The sequence below is a fragment of the Hyperolius riggenbachi genome, chromosome 1 (genome assembly GCF_040937935.1).
Source record: "Hyperolius riggenbachi isolate aHypRig1 chromosome 1, aHypRig1.pri, whole genome shotgun sequence".
NCBI lineage: Eukaryota > Metazoa > Chordata > Amphibia > Anura > Hyperoliidae > Hyperolius > Hyperolius riggenbachi.
The window spans coordinates 163,693,643-163,709,399 of NC_090646.1; the positions used below are offsets into that span (position 1 = coordinate 163,693,643).

The 15,757-nt window shown below is 44.7% G+C and overlaps 1 protein-coding gene across 4 annotated transcripts in view; it reads left to right on the plus strand.

Annotated features, from left to right (window-relative positions):
* NEK1 (NIMA related kinase 1) overlaps positions 1-15,757 on the plus strand; it is a 208,340-nt gene that overhangs the window by 137,566 nt on the left and 55,017 nt on the right. For all 4 annotated transcript variants that reach the window (XM_068278807.1, XM_068278809.1, XM_068278808.1 and 1 more), the window contains 3 exons: positions 11,959-12,190; positions 12,991-13,134; positions 14,796-14,987. In XM_068278807.1, the coding sequence (XP_068134908.1) occupies positions 11,959-12,190; positions 12,991-13,134; positions 14,796-14,987 (568 nt within the window). The remainder of the gene's footprint in view (positions 1-11,958; positions 12,191-12,990; positions 13,135-14,795; positions 14,988-15,757) is intronic.

The window sequence follows — 15,757 nt, forward strand, 5'->3', positions numbered from 1 at the left end:
AGGTGTCGTCAGAAAGAGGAGAAGGAGAGCTTTAAAATGATATCCATCTTTCCATAGTTACATTGTATTACACAGGGCGACTTTTTCTCAAAGTCAGCAGCTCCATTCAGCAGAAAAAGTCGCCCTGTGTAATACAATATAACTATGGAAAGATGGATATTATTTTAAAGCTCTCTTTCTCCTCTTTCTGACGACACCTAAATTGTCGCCCGACGCATTTGAGTTTTCTATATTTTCGCAATCGAAATCGCGGCCACGCCAATTTCAATCGCGAAAATAGCGAAAACTAAAAGGCGTAGGGTGGCGGTTTATATATTGTTGGAAAGAGGAGAAAGAGAGCTTTAAAATGATATGCATCTTCCCATAGTTTCTGCACTGCTCGGAGTCCCTTTAAAAACCATTAAAAAAGTTTTTAAATTGTGGTTTTGATACATATCTGTGGTTGATGTTCACAATAAAGACATATTTTTGATAACTGGCAAGCGAGGCCTGGGCTAACTTTTTTGAAGGTGGTAGTGTTCTTAGCTACTGACCCTTGCCAGGATTTCGAACTCTGGTATCCTATGTCAAAGGCGGTGCCCTTAACCAGTACACTTTCCAGCCACAAATAATGGTCTGGCTTGGTGTGTGGGAGAAAAGCAGGATAAAAGTGATTTAGAAGATGAGTATATTGTCTTTAGTTTTATTCTCAGGTGTTTGCGAACACCAGTGACTTTGATGCTGGGCATACACGGCTCGTTTTTGAGCCATTTAGATGGCTTGATAGAAAATCTCTGGCATGTCCGATCTCCCGCTCGATCGTTTCGCCGCTCAATTCCTGATAGCAGTGAATGGAACAAGATAAGAAAAAGGAGCGGAAGAGAATCGAGCCGCAAAACAATAGAATGGGAGAATCAAGCAGCAAAAACGAGTCATGAATGCCCAGCAATAAGTCAGTCTGCCTAGCCTAATTATGATTGGTGTAGGGCTCTGCCGACTTATAATTAGAGTTCTCTTTTTAATTATGTTTGAGCAGCAAACTGTATAATTAAGTTAAACTCTGACATAACAGTCAGTAAAAACAAGGTTCTTTTACTTACCATACAGTTATCATTCTTGCTTTTGTGCACAAGCATTATCATAAAGCATTATAGTCTATTTGCAAATCACAAGTTCCCAAAGTACAATTTATCTTCTCTGAAGACTGCCATTGTAATGTACTGCATAGCTGCTGTATTAATATATTAGTGTATCCAGTGAGAAAATGTCTTCTGTGTACACTTTCTGCTTGTGTTCAGCTGAATCACTGCTAGGAATGTTTACTAAAAGGCTGATAAGGAAACATAAACAAGATAATGTAATCACTTCCTCAACTTCTGAAGAAGAAAGTGCTGTGTTTAACGTTGAATGCTGTTCTGCTATCAATTTATTTTTTTTAGTAGTAGGTTTTTTGCTGTAAAGAGTCTTTTAGAGCAAAAAAGAAATGCTGAGTTTAATACCAATACCACTTTAAAGGCACACTGCCTAATTAGGTTTGGGGGATATATTACCTAATTATGTTTCTGGAGGACACAGTGGAATTATTTTTAGGAAGGAAATACTGTCTAATTATGTTTATTAGGGGCCGACACTTTGTCTGATTTGTTTTTTGGAGGATACACTGCTAATTATGACTTTTGGCACACATGCTGCTGAGTTATGTTTGGAAAAAGAGGGTCGATATACTGTCTAATTTTGTTTTTTGCGACCTTAATTATCATCTAAGTATTGGTGGTTTTGGAAAATAATACATACCCTGCGTCTCATATGGCTGTTTGTGTGGTGATTAAGGCCCTATTTTTTTTTCAGGGGGGGAGCTTTATTAATTTTTTTTTTTTTGGGGGGGGGGGGGGGTGTCCAGTGACTTTAATTTTCACCACTGTTTCATTTTATGTGTATTTGGCTCTGCCCACAAGCTGTCATGACTATGCCCACTTTTTACTGATATTCATGTGACCCTAGCCACTCCTGTTAATGGCGCATTGGTCTTTCCTTTTATCCCTCTCCTGGATATCCCTTAGCTACCTCCAGTCCATCCCCAGTCTTGTGCTCTTGCTTGGTTGGTGGCATACACCCCATGACAGACAATTGCTCAGTTATAATATATTAATTCAGCAGCCTGTCTTTCTAGAACCCCTGATCATTTTAACCTGAGGTTCCATCTTTTGTCATGTACTGAGCCAAAATGACCTGAGTTTGTGACAGGTGTCATTTAAATAGTATGTACAGCTCCCATAAGGTGTCCATTAACGGTACATTTTTTTCATTAGATACAATGTTACAATAGAAAGTAATCAGAAGGTAATTATCAATTGTTCCCATAAACAGGGCAATTAGGGCATATCCTCTCTTCTAATTCAAATGTAAAATCCAACATTCCGATCTATTACATTTTCTGATCCAATCGACCATAGAATCATTTTACATTTTACACACTGCTCAGTTTTCTGTACATTTCGATTGTAAAAGAACGCATCTGATGAAAAAATTGGGCAACTTTAATCGTGCATAATAGAAATAAAGGTGCCATATATTTTCCTGTATCATTTGATTTAGATGTGATTCAGTGTTGTGTAGATGGAAGTATGATGAGCATGGAGTACAATGAGTAAAAAGGAAAACACAGTGTGGGTTTACGGGCCCATGACAAATGATACAAAAATTGTAGAACATGCTTTTAATAATTATCTTTAAATAGTCAAACAGGTAAGACAAACATAAAGTCCACGTGTCACGTGAAAATTGTCAATTATCATGTGACTTTTATTATGTTTGTCTTACCTGTTGACTATTTAAAGATTATAATTAACCACTTGAGGACCACAGTCTTTTCGCCCCTTAAGGACCAGAGCCTTTTTCTCCATTCAGACCACTGCAGCTTTATTGTTCGCTCATACAACCTACCACCTAAATGAATTTTACCTCCTTTTCTTGTCACTAATACAGCTTTCTTTTGGTGCTATTTGATTGCTGCTGCGAGTTTTACTTTTTATTATATTCATCAAAAAAGACATGAATTTTGTCAAAAAAATCACTTAACTTTATGTGCTGACATTTTTCAAATAAAGTAAAATTTCCTATACATTTGAACACGAAAGTTATTCTGCTACATGTCTTTGATTAAAAAAAAAACATTTAGTGTATATTTATTGGATTGGGTAAAAGTTATAGCGTTTACAAACTATGATGCCAAAAGTGAATTTTCCCATTTTAAAGCATCTCTGACTTTTCTGAGCACCTGTCATGTTTCATGAGGTGCTAAAATTCCAGGATAGTATAAATACCCCCCAAATGACCCTATTTTGGAAAGAAGACATCCCAAAGTATTCACTGAGAGGCATGGTGAGTTCATAGAAGATTTTATTTTTTGTCACAAGTTAGCGGAAAATGACACTTTGTGAAGGAAAAAAAAAAAAAAAAAAATTCCATTCCTGCTAACTTGTGACAAAAAAAATGAAATCTGCTACGGACTCACCATAGCCCTCTCTGAATACCTTGAAGTGTCTACTTTCCAAAATGGGGTCATTTGTGGGGTGTATTTACTGTCCTGGCATTTTGGGGGTGCTAAATTGTAAGCACCCCTGTAAAGCCTAAAGGTGCTCATTGGACGTTGGGCCCCTTAGCGCACCTAGGCTGCAAAAATGTGCCACACATGTGGTATTGCCGTACTCAGGAGAAGTAGTATAATGTGTTTTGGGGTGTATTTTTACACATACCCATGCTGGGTGGGAGAAATATCTCTGTAAATGACAATCTTTTGATTTTTTTTACACACAATTGTCCATTTACAGAGAGATTTCTCCCACCCAGCATGGGTATGTGTAAAAATACACCCCCAAACACATTAAACTACTTCTCCTGAGTACGGTGATACCACATGTGTGGCACTTTTGTGCACCCTAACTGCGCTAAGGGGCCCAAAGTCCAATGAGCACCTTCAGGCTTTACAGGGGTGCTTACAATTTAGCACCCCCCCCCCCCCCACTTGCCAGGACAGTTAACAAACCCCACAAATGACCCAATTTTGGAAAGCATACACGCTAAGGTATTCCATGAGGGCCATGGTGAGTTTATAGAAAATTTTATTTTTTGTCACAAGTTAGCGGAAAATGACATTTTGTGAAAAAAAAAAAACATTTTCTGCTAACTTGTGACAAAAAATAAAATATTCTATGAAATCACCATGCACCTAACGGAATACTTTGGAGTGTCCTCTCTCCAAAATGGCATCATTCGTGGAGTCTGTCCTGGCATTTTAGGGTCTCTGCAATCATTACATGAATGGCCAGTATTAGGAGTTTCTGCTATACTCCTTATATTGGGCATAAGGGTAATGCACTCTGGGCTGAAAGGAAAAATGAACGTCAAACAATCAATCAACCTTGCTATGTACTAATTTAATTTGTTTTTGGTCAGCTGCTCCCACTTAACGGCCATGCTTTTGGTGTATATGCAGAGCTTCTGTTTGGGTTCAAGGTGCGTTTGTAGTACCATGCTGCCCTCGCTGATAGTAAACAGATATACTTCACTCACTTGATCGCTACCCAAGCCTCCAACCCACGTCGTCTTTTTGCCACCTTCAATGCCCTACTTAACCCCACACCTCCCCCCCCAACCTCCACCCTCTCAGCCACTGACCTATCAAATTACTTTATCAACAAAATTACAATCATCCGGAGGGATATTTCTCTCCTCCACTCTATTGCCCCCGCCTCCCCACCACATCCGACTCCTTCCTCTTTCTCCTCCCTTACCTCCTTCAATCCTGTCACGGTGGAGGAAGTCAACCAGCTGCTGGCAACTTCACCTGCCACTTCCTGCCCCCTAGATCCGGTCCCATCTGATTCTCTGCGCCCACATTTTTCTGATCTGGCCCCTGTCCTCACCCATCTGTTCAACCTCTCCTTCTCCACCGGCATCTTCCCCTCCGTATTCAAACAGGCCACTGTGCTTCCCCTACTAAAGAAATCTTCACTTGACCCTGCTCTGCCATCCAACTACCACCCAATCTCTCTCCTCCCTTTTGCCTCAAAAATTCTTGAACGCCTGGCCCACCAACGCCTGACCAACTTCCTTAACTCCAACTCCCTTCTCGATCCCCTGCAATCTGGTTTTCGCACAGCCCATTCTACAGAAACCGCCCTCACCAAAGTGGTAAATGACCTCGCCCTTGCCAAAGCCGAAGGTAAATACTCCATCCTGGCCCTCCTGGACCTCTCCTCGGCATTTGACACTGTCGACCACTCCCTCCTCCTCCACTCCCTGCAGCTAATGGGCATTCAGGACCTAGCCTTAGCCTGGATCTCCTCCTACCTCTCCAACCGCTCCTTTACAACATTTTTCAATGGCTCCTCATCCACTCCTACACCCCTCTCAGTTGGTGTTCCTCAAGGTTCCGTCCTAGGACCCCTACTGTTCTCACTCTATACTGCCTCAATTGGCAAAATCATCTCCTCCATGGGCTTCAATTACCACCTGTATGCCGACGACACCCAGATATATCTCCACACCCCAGACCTCTCCTCCTCTACCATGGACAAAGTCTCTGCCTGCCTCACATCCATTTCCTCCTGGATGGCTGCCAGGTACCTGAAGCTTAATTTGGACAAGACTGAGCTTCTAATATTCCCACCCCGCACAGCTGCACCCCTCCCAGATCTGCACGTCACTATTGAAAATACTATAATCCACCCTACCTCCCAAGCCCGCTGTCTAGGCGTTACTCTGGACTCTGAACTTTCCTTTACCGCCCACATCCAAGGTATTGCCAGATCCTGCAACTTCCACCTCCGCAACATCTCCAAGATCCGCTCCTACCTGTCCCCTGACACCACTAAACTCCTTATCCACGCCCTTGTCATCTCCCGCCTAGACTACTGCAATTCTCTTTTATCTGGCCTCCCCTCTAACCGTACTGACCCACTTAAATTGGTAATGAATGCGGCAGCCAGACTGATACATTCTTCTCACCGCAGCGCCTCTACAACTCCGCTCTGTAAAGCACTACACTGGCTCCCCATCAGCTTTAGGATCAATTTCAAAATCCTGTGCTTTGCCTACAAATCAGTGCACAAGACCTGCCCAACCTACATCTCTGATCTGGTCCACAGGCACATACCAGCCCGCCCCCTCCGATCCTCCAATGACCTGCGCCTAGTCGCACCACGCATAACTCAGTCACACGCACGATTGCAGGACTTCACCAGGGCCGCCCCTACTCTCTGGAACTCTCTCCCACCAGCCGTCAGACTCGCCCCCACCTTTAATTCCTTCAAACAAGCTCTCAAGACTCACCTCTTCACGCTCGCATACCCCCCTACACCAGCACCATAATATGTTCTGTTAGACCCCCTCTCAAAAGACGCACCTATTGTCTCCACCCCACCCTTTAGATTGTAAGCCTCCGGCAGGGCCCTCCTCCCTAACGTATCCAGCTTGATTATGCAATCTTACTCGCAACCACCCCTCTTGTAGACTCGAACAGTCTCTATTTTGACCTATGATACTGTATTGTTATCAAATCATTTGCATGATCTTGTTTTGTTGTGAGTTTTCGTATGTTCTACCTCTATGTTAACCCATTTATCTATTGTGCAGCGCTGCGTAAGATGTTGGCGCTTTATAAATACAATAAATAATAATAATAATAATAGTTTCTGGGGGGGCTCAGCGCACCTCTGATTGGAGGCCATTCGGAGGCGGCCTGGTGTTGCGCTGATCCACCTTTTGCGCAATTTTCAATTTTCGATTTTATTTGATTAGCCGCACCCAGGCTATGCATATACATAGGTTAGGATTTAGTTAGTGTTAGGCCCCTCCCATGGAGGATCAACTTCTTCGCAGTGGGAGGGACGAGTACTTAATAGGTTGCATGCAAGCTGTTACAGGAAACTAACATCCTCCTCCAGTGGTAGACAGGTCATGTGTATGCTCGGTGTGCATTATATCCCACAAGTGGGGCTTGCACTCTTTTGCAGGTAGGCACTTGCCTGTTTTTAAGTAGCGCTGTTCATTTCCTTGCTATTTACCAATTTAATTCGTTTTTGGTCAGCTGCTCCCACTTAACGGCCATGCTTTTGGTGTATATGCAGAGTGTTTGGGTTCAAGGTGCGTTTGTAGTTTCTGGGGAGGCTCAGCGCACCTCTGATTGGAGGCGGCCTGGTGTTGCGCTGATCCACCTTTTGCGCAATTTTCAATTTTTGAGTTTTATTTGAGTTTGTATTATATCCCACAAGTGGGGCTTGCACTCTTTTGCTGGTAGGCACTTGCCTGTTTTTAAGTAGCGCTGTTCATTGCCTTGCTAAATACCATAAGAGTAGCATTCGGCCTAGTAATGAACTGTGTCGCCATAGACTAACATGACTTCCGGGCCGATCGATATTGCCACAGAAGCCACGCAGTAACGTAGGCATGCACTAGTGTTAAGTCAAGCACTTCCGGCGTAGGGGGGGGACCTCAAAGTGTGACTTTTGCTAGGCATTTTGCCCTAACGCATCGCAGCAGTGTGAAATAGCACTGAGAGACCCTTGTGTACCTACCGCTGTGTGTGGAGTTCCCTACTCTCTAATAGTGTACCTGCTCGTGGTACCTCTCAAAACACTCCCCTAGGCATAGGCCAGGCTGGTCAGGACAGGTGGGACAATAAACAGTGGTGTCACGCCTTATTCCATCCCTGCTGCAGACACGACAACGTTTTCTTCGGATTCGGTGACCTGGGGTACTCGGAATTGGATAGGCGTAATGCCTTCCATGCAGCCGGCTAGTTGCATCTTGGGGTTGGGCCACGGCACCTCCTGGATACAGGAGTTCTATCACGATCTGTTTATTAAATTGAATAAACGATCCAGTTCTCCCAGCCTTACTGTAGAGAACAAAGCTGTTGTAAATTGCCAATTGAATGAGGTAAAAAGACAGTTTTTTATACCAGCGTCTTGTTTTTCGGGCAACTAAATAGGGCGCTAACCTCTGGTCATTGAAGTCCACCCCTCCCATGTTAGTATTATACTCGTGGACGACAAGGGGTTTTTCAATGACCTCAGTTCGCCGTTGAATTTCAACTGTCGTGTCTGCGTGAATGGTGGACAGGAAGTAAACCTCCCTCTTGTCCTTCCATTTCACCGCAAGCAGGTCGTCAGCACACAAGGCGGCCCTCTGCCCCCGTTCAAGTCTGGTGGTAATGAGCCATTGGGGGAAGCCCCGGCGACTAGGCCGCGCGGTGCCACAGTATCGGATTTTTTCTATTTTTAAGTGCTGAAAGAGGGCCACACTTTTGTAATAATTGTCCATAAAAAGATGGTACCCCTTCTGGAACAAGGGTGACACCATGTCCCACACAATTTTTTCCACTGCTCCCCAGGTAGTCAGGGCATCCGACCAGCTCCAATTTTGAGTCTTTTCCCTCATAGACCCTAAAATAAGATGTATAGCCTGTGGCCCTTTCACAGAGCTTATACAGTTTCACCCCATACCGGGCGCGCTTGCTTGGGATGTACTGTTTGATGCGAAGGCGCCCGGTAAAGCGTATGAGGGACTCGTCTACGCAGATGTCCTGGTCAGGGGTATAAGCATCTGCAAATCTGGATGACAGGTGGTCTATGAGGGGTCGAATTTTGTGGAGCCGGTCAAAAGCAGGGTGGTCACTTCGATGACAGGTTTCGTTGTTATTGAAGTGCAGGAAGCGCAGGATGTTCTCAAATCGTGTCCTGGACATGGCAGCAGAGTACAAGGGAACATGATATGCTGGATCCGTAGACCAATAAGACCACAACACATTCTGCTTTACTAGTCCCGTGTGAAGGAGAAGGCCCCAAAAAATTTTAATTTCGGAAACTTGGACTGGTTTCCACCGAAAGGCTGGGCAAGGAACTTTTCCGGATTGGCGGTTATATATTGTGTGGCCTTACGGTTGGTCTCTGCCACAATTAAGTCTAAGAGATCCTGGGTGAAGAACAGATAGGAAAAGTCTAGGGCTGATCCTAGATTATCTGTCTCCACCTGGACTCCAGACTGGGCGGTGAAAGGGGGAAGTACGGGTGCGGCGGAATCAGGGGATTGCCAATTTGGGTTTGCCAGCACCTCTGGTAAACTAGGGGTAGTACGGGCCCGTCTTCTTGGTGGCTGCGACTGGGATCTTACTGCACGTGCCACCGAACCAGTTTCAACTTCCATGCTGGTGCTCGCCACTTCACCAGGGTCTATGGAAGTACTGGTTCTAGGTCCAGGAGATGTTGTGCTGCTGGTGCCTGCCCCACCATGAAATCTCAGACCAGCACGAACACCACTCTGCTGCCCTTGAGGCCGATCCTGCGCCACCTGCGGTCCAACAACATGGGTGTGGTACGCCTGGCTCTAGCCGGGACCTCAACCTCGTCATCCCTATCGGTCAGTGAGCCACTGCTCAATTCAGGTTCAAACTCTGACCCGGAAGATTCGTCGAATGAGGCGTCCCAATCGTCCTCATCCGACTGGGCCATGTACCTGAGAACCTCATCATCGGAATACCCCTTTCTTGCCATGGTGGACTGCTAAATTTAGGGGGTATTCCTCTGAGACTACCCAGAAAAAAAGAGCACCTACCTAGCAAAAGGGAGTATTTGAGAGGTAGAAAGCTGTGGTCACTGAGTTTTGATAAAAAAATCAAAACTGATGTTTACAGTGCCACAGCTATTGTACAGTGTTTTTTGCAGTGATCAGGGAAAAAAAAATTCTGTCACTGCGGTGGGGCGGGCTGAATGCAAGTGCAGGCGAACGATCAGGCCTAATCGGGCAAACACTGCTTTTTTTTGTGGATCCTAGTGACCCTAATAGATCTGACTGCGATCAGTAATGATCACTTACAGATACTATATAGTACCAATGTTGATTAGCGACAGTGATGACGCTAATTAGTGACTGTGGTGCAGTGGGCTGAGCACTAACTGACACTTACAAAGGGGCCTAGCTAACTGGCCTAACTGCTAACACTAGTGATACTAAAAAAGTGACAGTTTTCACTAATCACTGTTTTTAGATCACTAGAATAGTGACAGGGGGGTGGTGGCGAGTCGGGAATCAGAGGCAATCAGAAACAATCACAGGACAATCAAAGGCAATCACAGGGCAATCGCAGGCCAATCACAGGGCACTCAATTCACGGGACAATCAAAGCCAATCATGGACCAATCAAGGCCAATCAAAGGCCAATCAAAGCCAATCACAGGGCAATCAAACCAATCACGGCACAATCAAAGCCAATCACAGGCCAATCAAACCAATCACGGGACAATCAAAGCCGATCACGGGACAATCAAAGCCGATCACGGGCCAATCACAGGCCAATCACAGGGCAATCAAAGCCAATCACGGGACAATCAAAGCCAATCACGGGACAATCAAATACAATTACAGCACAATCAAATAGAATGTCAGCACAATCAAATTGAATGTCAGCACAATCAAATACAATTACAGCACAATCAAATACAATGCACTGGGAAGGTGATTGGGGGGAGGGGGGGTCTGAGGGCGATCTGAGGGTGTGGGGGGGTTGATTAGGTGCCCGCACAGGGCAGACTGGGTCCTGATCTGGTGGGTGGCAGACACAGGGGGAGACGATAGGAGATCAGTGAGGGATTACAGGGGGGAATAGATGTAAACAATGCACTGGGGAGGTTACCAGGAGGGGGGGTCTGAGGGTCTGGGTGGGTGATCAGGTACCCCCAAGTGACAGTTTAGGGTCTGCTCTGATGGGTGGTGGTGACAAGAGGTGATAGGCAGGTGATCAGTGGGTAAAGCAGCTGTATACAAATGTATACAGTATACAGGGGGGTGGTCTGGGGGAGGGGATCTGAGGGTAGGGGGGGGTGATCAGGGGACCCTAGGGGGCAGTTAGGGACCTAATCTAGGGGATAGCATCGCTAGATAGTGACAGGGAGTGATTGATGGGTTTTTATGGGGGTGCTTGGGTGTGCTGGGGTGATCAGGGGTGGTTCTGAGGGCTGGGGTGGGCGATCGGGGGGTCTGGGTGGGCTAAAGTGTGTGTGTTTGGTGTCTCTTACTGTGCTGCCGTCCTCTCTGATGGTCGCACGACGAGTGACCATCAGCGGAGGAGGCAGCCAGTATAATACACTTTGTTACAATAACAAAGTATATTATACTCCTCTGATTGGCCCGATCGCCGCATTTGAAACCCGCCGGCGCTGCTAATTGGCCGGCGGGTTTCCGAGCAGGGTGGGCGGAGCCTATTGCCAGCGGCGATCACGTCATTGATGACGCGATCGCCGCACAGCCACCGCTGATGCCGCCCCCGCCGATGGGCGTATTGCGGTCGTTTGGGCCCGGTCTTTGCCGCCGCCCATCGGCTGGGGGCGGTCCTCAAGTGGTTAAAAGCACGTTATACTTTTTTTGTATCATTTGTTATGGGCCCTTAAATTGTGCCAGAGATGAATGTAATTAAAAGATTTATACATACCTGGGGCTTCCTCCAGCCCCATCCGCACGGATCGCTCCCACGTCGCCGTCCTCAGTCTTCTCCTTCTTCTGCACCGGGTCCTGTTAGTTCGGCCAGTCTGAGCTAGTGCAGTGCGCTCCCTCCGTCTCCCTCTGGTGGAAAATAGTACTACTCTCCGCTGTGGAGTGCGCACAGCGCTTGCGTCAGACTAGCCGCGACTGGCCGAACTAACGGGACACGGTGCAGAAGAAGACTGAGGACGGCGGCATGGGAGCGATCCGTGCGGATGGGGCTGGAGAAGCCCCAGGTATGTATGAATCTTTTTTTTTTTTTTTTTTTTTTTTTTTTTTATTACATTCGACTCTGATTTCCTTTAAACCCACACCGTTTTCTTTTTTGCTCATTGTATTCCTGTGAACTGATCAACGGGTGACCAATTATATTACTCTAAATTATTATAGATTACGATGAGCATGGGCTAAGTGAACGGTCATGTTTTGTTCCAATCTTAGAATGAAAAGCGACAAATACTTAAGAGGTTAAATCAGAACCTCAAAGCTCAGGAAGAAGTTGGATGTGCACTAAAGAATGTTGAAGAAAAGAGCCAGAAGACTGATGCGGAGGACCAGCTGCAAAGCGGGGAGCCGGTAGCTGGTGATCGGAAGAAGTGGCAAGCAGAAGCCCCCCCTGTGATTCCCCTCTCGCAGTTTACACTTGTAGAGGACACTTTCTTCCCAGCTGAAGGTAAGCCGACATAAACTAGCTGGAATTCTGGAATACTTGATGTTTTATTCACACTCCTGTAATGTAGCCCTGATAAATCAAGCTATTTGCGTCTTTGGCTTATTATGGGATGTGCTGGTAACATCTTCTGCTTTGAAATCAGTGTTGCGCTCTGCTGTAAAAACCACATTTAAAATTCTAAAAGAAAAAATACTGTGCAGAGGACACAAATCTTTTGAGTTAATGTTTTGGGTACATGTTATGCACACAACACAATCCTCAAAAACTGAGGCTTTTTTTCGAACAGTTTCTCTATTTATTCTTCATTCACAATATCTTCAAAAATTGCGGACAAGACGTATGGATACAAGTTCAGAGTTCCATCACAAAAAGACTGCCTGACACGTGTTTCACGGCCAATAGCCGCTTCCTCAGAGGCACACTATATGCAAACATCGACAATGGACCAAGACAAGTGACGCTGCAATCTGTAATCTATGAGCGCAGCTTCTCCATAGATTACAGATTGCAGCGTCACTTGTCTTGGTCCATTGTCTGTTTGCATACAGTGTGCCTCTGAGGAAGCGGCTATTGGCCGTGAAACACGTCAGGCAGTCTTTTTGTGATGGAACTCTGAACTTGTATTCATACGTCTTGTCCGCAATTTTTGAAGATATTGCGAATGAAGAATAAAACTGGAAGAAACTGTTCGAAAAAAACCCCAGTTTTTGAGAATTGTGTTGTGTGTAACGTGCAGGGATGGAACAGACTTACCTAATTTTATTGTGGCTATAGTACATTTTACACATGCTTCCCTTCAGGTGTTACGATTGGTGGCGTAATAAATCTGGAAGCAGGAGATCACCAGAGGCGTGAATGGGGCAAGAGTCCACCAGAATCTGTGGTGAAAATACTAGGCGAAGCAAAGCTCCAACTCCAGACAGAGCTAATAAAAGACATCACTGGTAAGAGAAAGCAATGGGCTGAAACTCATGGAAGCCTGGGGAAAAAGTACAATTAGACCCAATGAACTCCAAAGGAGTAACCTTTTTACCATTGCAAACTACCAAAATCTTCCCGAGTCCCTTTTCCTCTCCCTATTGTACAGTACACCCTGTTTGGCTATAGTTGAAAAGCATGTCTGTATATTTTAATTACTAGGTGGAGGAGCCCAAAAAAATATAAAATAATTAAAAATAGTCTCAAAAGGATAGGTAAAGTTGGCTTACCTCCTTCAGAAGATACACATCAGGCTTATTTGGTGGAAAGTTTTAATTTTATTTGCATAAAAACACAAGTACAATGTATTTTGTGGGGATGTCCAGCTTCATCAGGTCTGACGGTAAAATGCCAACACCCGGGATTTGTAGCAGCTTGAGTGCTCTGTAGCATGTCTGCATAGTGCTCATTCCCACACCTTTACAGTCAGCTCAGCCCTGTGGTTCCTGCTTACATAATCCATAAGTGTTTACAGATTCTGCTTTAGCGTGCTTACCAGTGTCTTTGGTATGCAAGTATTGTCGCCCATTGAGGCAGGTTTGTCCCAGTAATTATAAATTGTAAATACCTTAATTGTAATTGTAAAATTGATTATCCTGTTTATAATTTTATGATAAACCTCTTATATGGTAAAAAGAAGTCTATAGATAATCTTTATTAAAAGACAAAAGGCGTTCCGGCAGAAAGTTTAAGAAATGTGGTTTAAGAAATGATTATTAAAGGACCACTCCAGCAAGAAAATAATGCAGTTAAAATATGACAGAAGCCACAGGTTTTGGACTAGTTCATCTCCTCAGGAGGGATTCTCAGGGTTTTCTTTATTTTCAAAAGCATTTCCTGAATGGCAGTTTAACTGCCAAAATTAAAAGATACTTGCCAGCCTCCCTTCTCACTTGCTCACTATTATGTCAGTTAGACTTAGCAACTGTCATTCAGGAAATGCTTAGGCTGGGTTTCCACTTTCCACTCGCAAAAGCTGAAGTGCTGCCGCGCGTCTTGTAGGATACGCGGCAGCACTTCCTCTTCTGTGAGTGTGCAGCTGAATTTCGGAAGCCGTGCCATGCACAGCTATGGGATTTGCTGCCACTCGCACCAAAACTGACAGCAATGTTGGCCGAATCTGCAAGTGAATGGCAAGTGATTCGGCCGGTGACACCATTATTCCCTATGGCAGAGTTCCCCCACGCGATTTGCCTGCGGGAAAACTTTAGATTTGGCCCAATTTCTGCGCTAGTGGAAACGGGCCCTTCTGAAAACAAAGAAAATCGTGAAAATGCCCTATGAGGAGATGAACTAGTCCAAAACCTGTCAGTTCTGTCAGATTTTAACTGCTTACTTTTTTTTTTTTTTTTCTGGATGGGTCCTTTAATGATGATTTCTATAACACTGTCATCTTCTGTAGCACTGTACATTGCATTTCTTTGTCCTCAGCAACAAACTGGATTATTGACAACCCTAAATTGCTGTGATGGAATCGTTTTGTGATGGAGGTAGAATTATCTTTGCCCCACCATGCATCTATGTTCTTACCCACCAGTGTGTCTTGCCTTTGCTAAACTTTATTCAAAACAGAAAGAAAAAAACTACCATCACTGACATGCTGGAACTACGGTACTTTGATTTGCAGGTTCTCCAAGTTCTACAAAAGATGAAGAGGAATCCTCTCTGCAAGATAATGAGACGAGTAAAAGCCCTCCCGTGAATCCCGATTCTTTAATCTCACCTGAAGCAGAGAGAGTGCCGGAAGTTGAAAGTCCGGACTCCTTAGGGATGGTTTCTGTGGTTGCTACTTCAGACAAGGATGAAGACCAACTTTCTGGTAAGGGATAGATTTAACTATTAGGGAAAGGAGCAGATTTAGTGACAAGATTCATACAGTTGTGATGTATAGAGGCACATGGAGATCATTTACAAATAATTTTTCTGTAGAATACTTGGGGGTGGTCTGTGAAATTAGATTTAATGTGCGTTACAGGTTACTGCAGAGCTGTGCACTTTGCACCATAAACTAGGTATATCAACTTGTAAATATTTAACTTATGTCCTTTCTTGCACCAATTCTGTAAAGTTTGAATCTTCTGTCTGAAAGCAAAAGAGAAAAAGAAAAACCATGATCTCTTAGGCACAAAGCTGTAATGGAATGTATATAGGTTTAAAACCATACAGGAAACCGCATGCATCATAGTCAGACAAGATACTGTACATCGTTACGGGCAGAAACACTCTCTGTACTGTGAATGGTAACGGGCATAACAATAACCATTCCTCCTCCCGCTCCCCACCTGCATGCAGAGTAGCAGTGTAATATTTACCTGCTCCAGGACTGTGGGTCTTCTCCATGCGGCTGTTTCTGCTGACACTTGTTAACTGCCGATCACATGACAGAGGTGAGTCATGTGATGAAGATTCAGAGGATGGCAGCAGAGATTGTGCGCCTGTGATGCATGGAGGAGACCAGCAGCACTTGAGCTATATTTTTGTTTTATTCTTTATTGGCTGGTTGCACTTGTGGGGGAGGGGGGTTGAGGGGTATATGGATCCAGGGGGCCTCATGCTATCTTTTTGCAAGTGGGGGGGGGGCATACATTC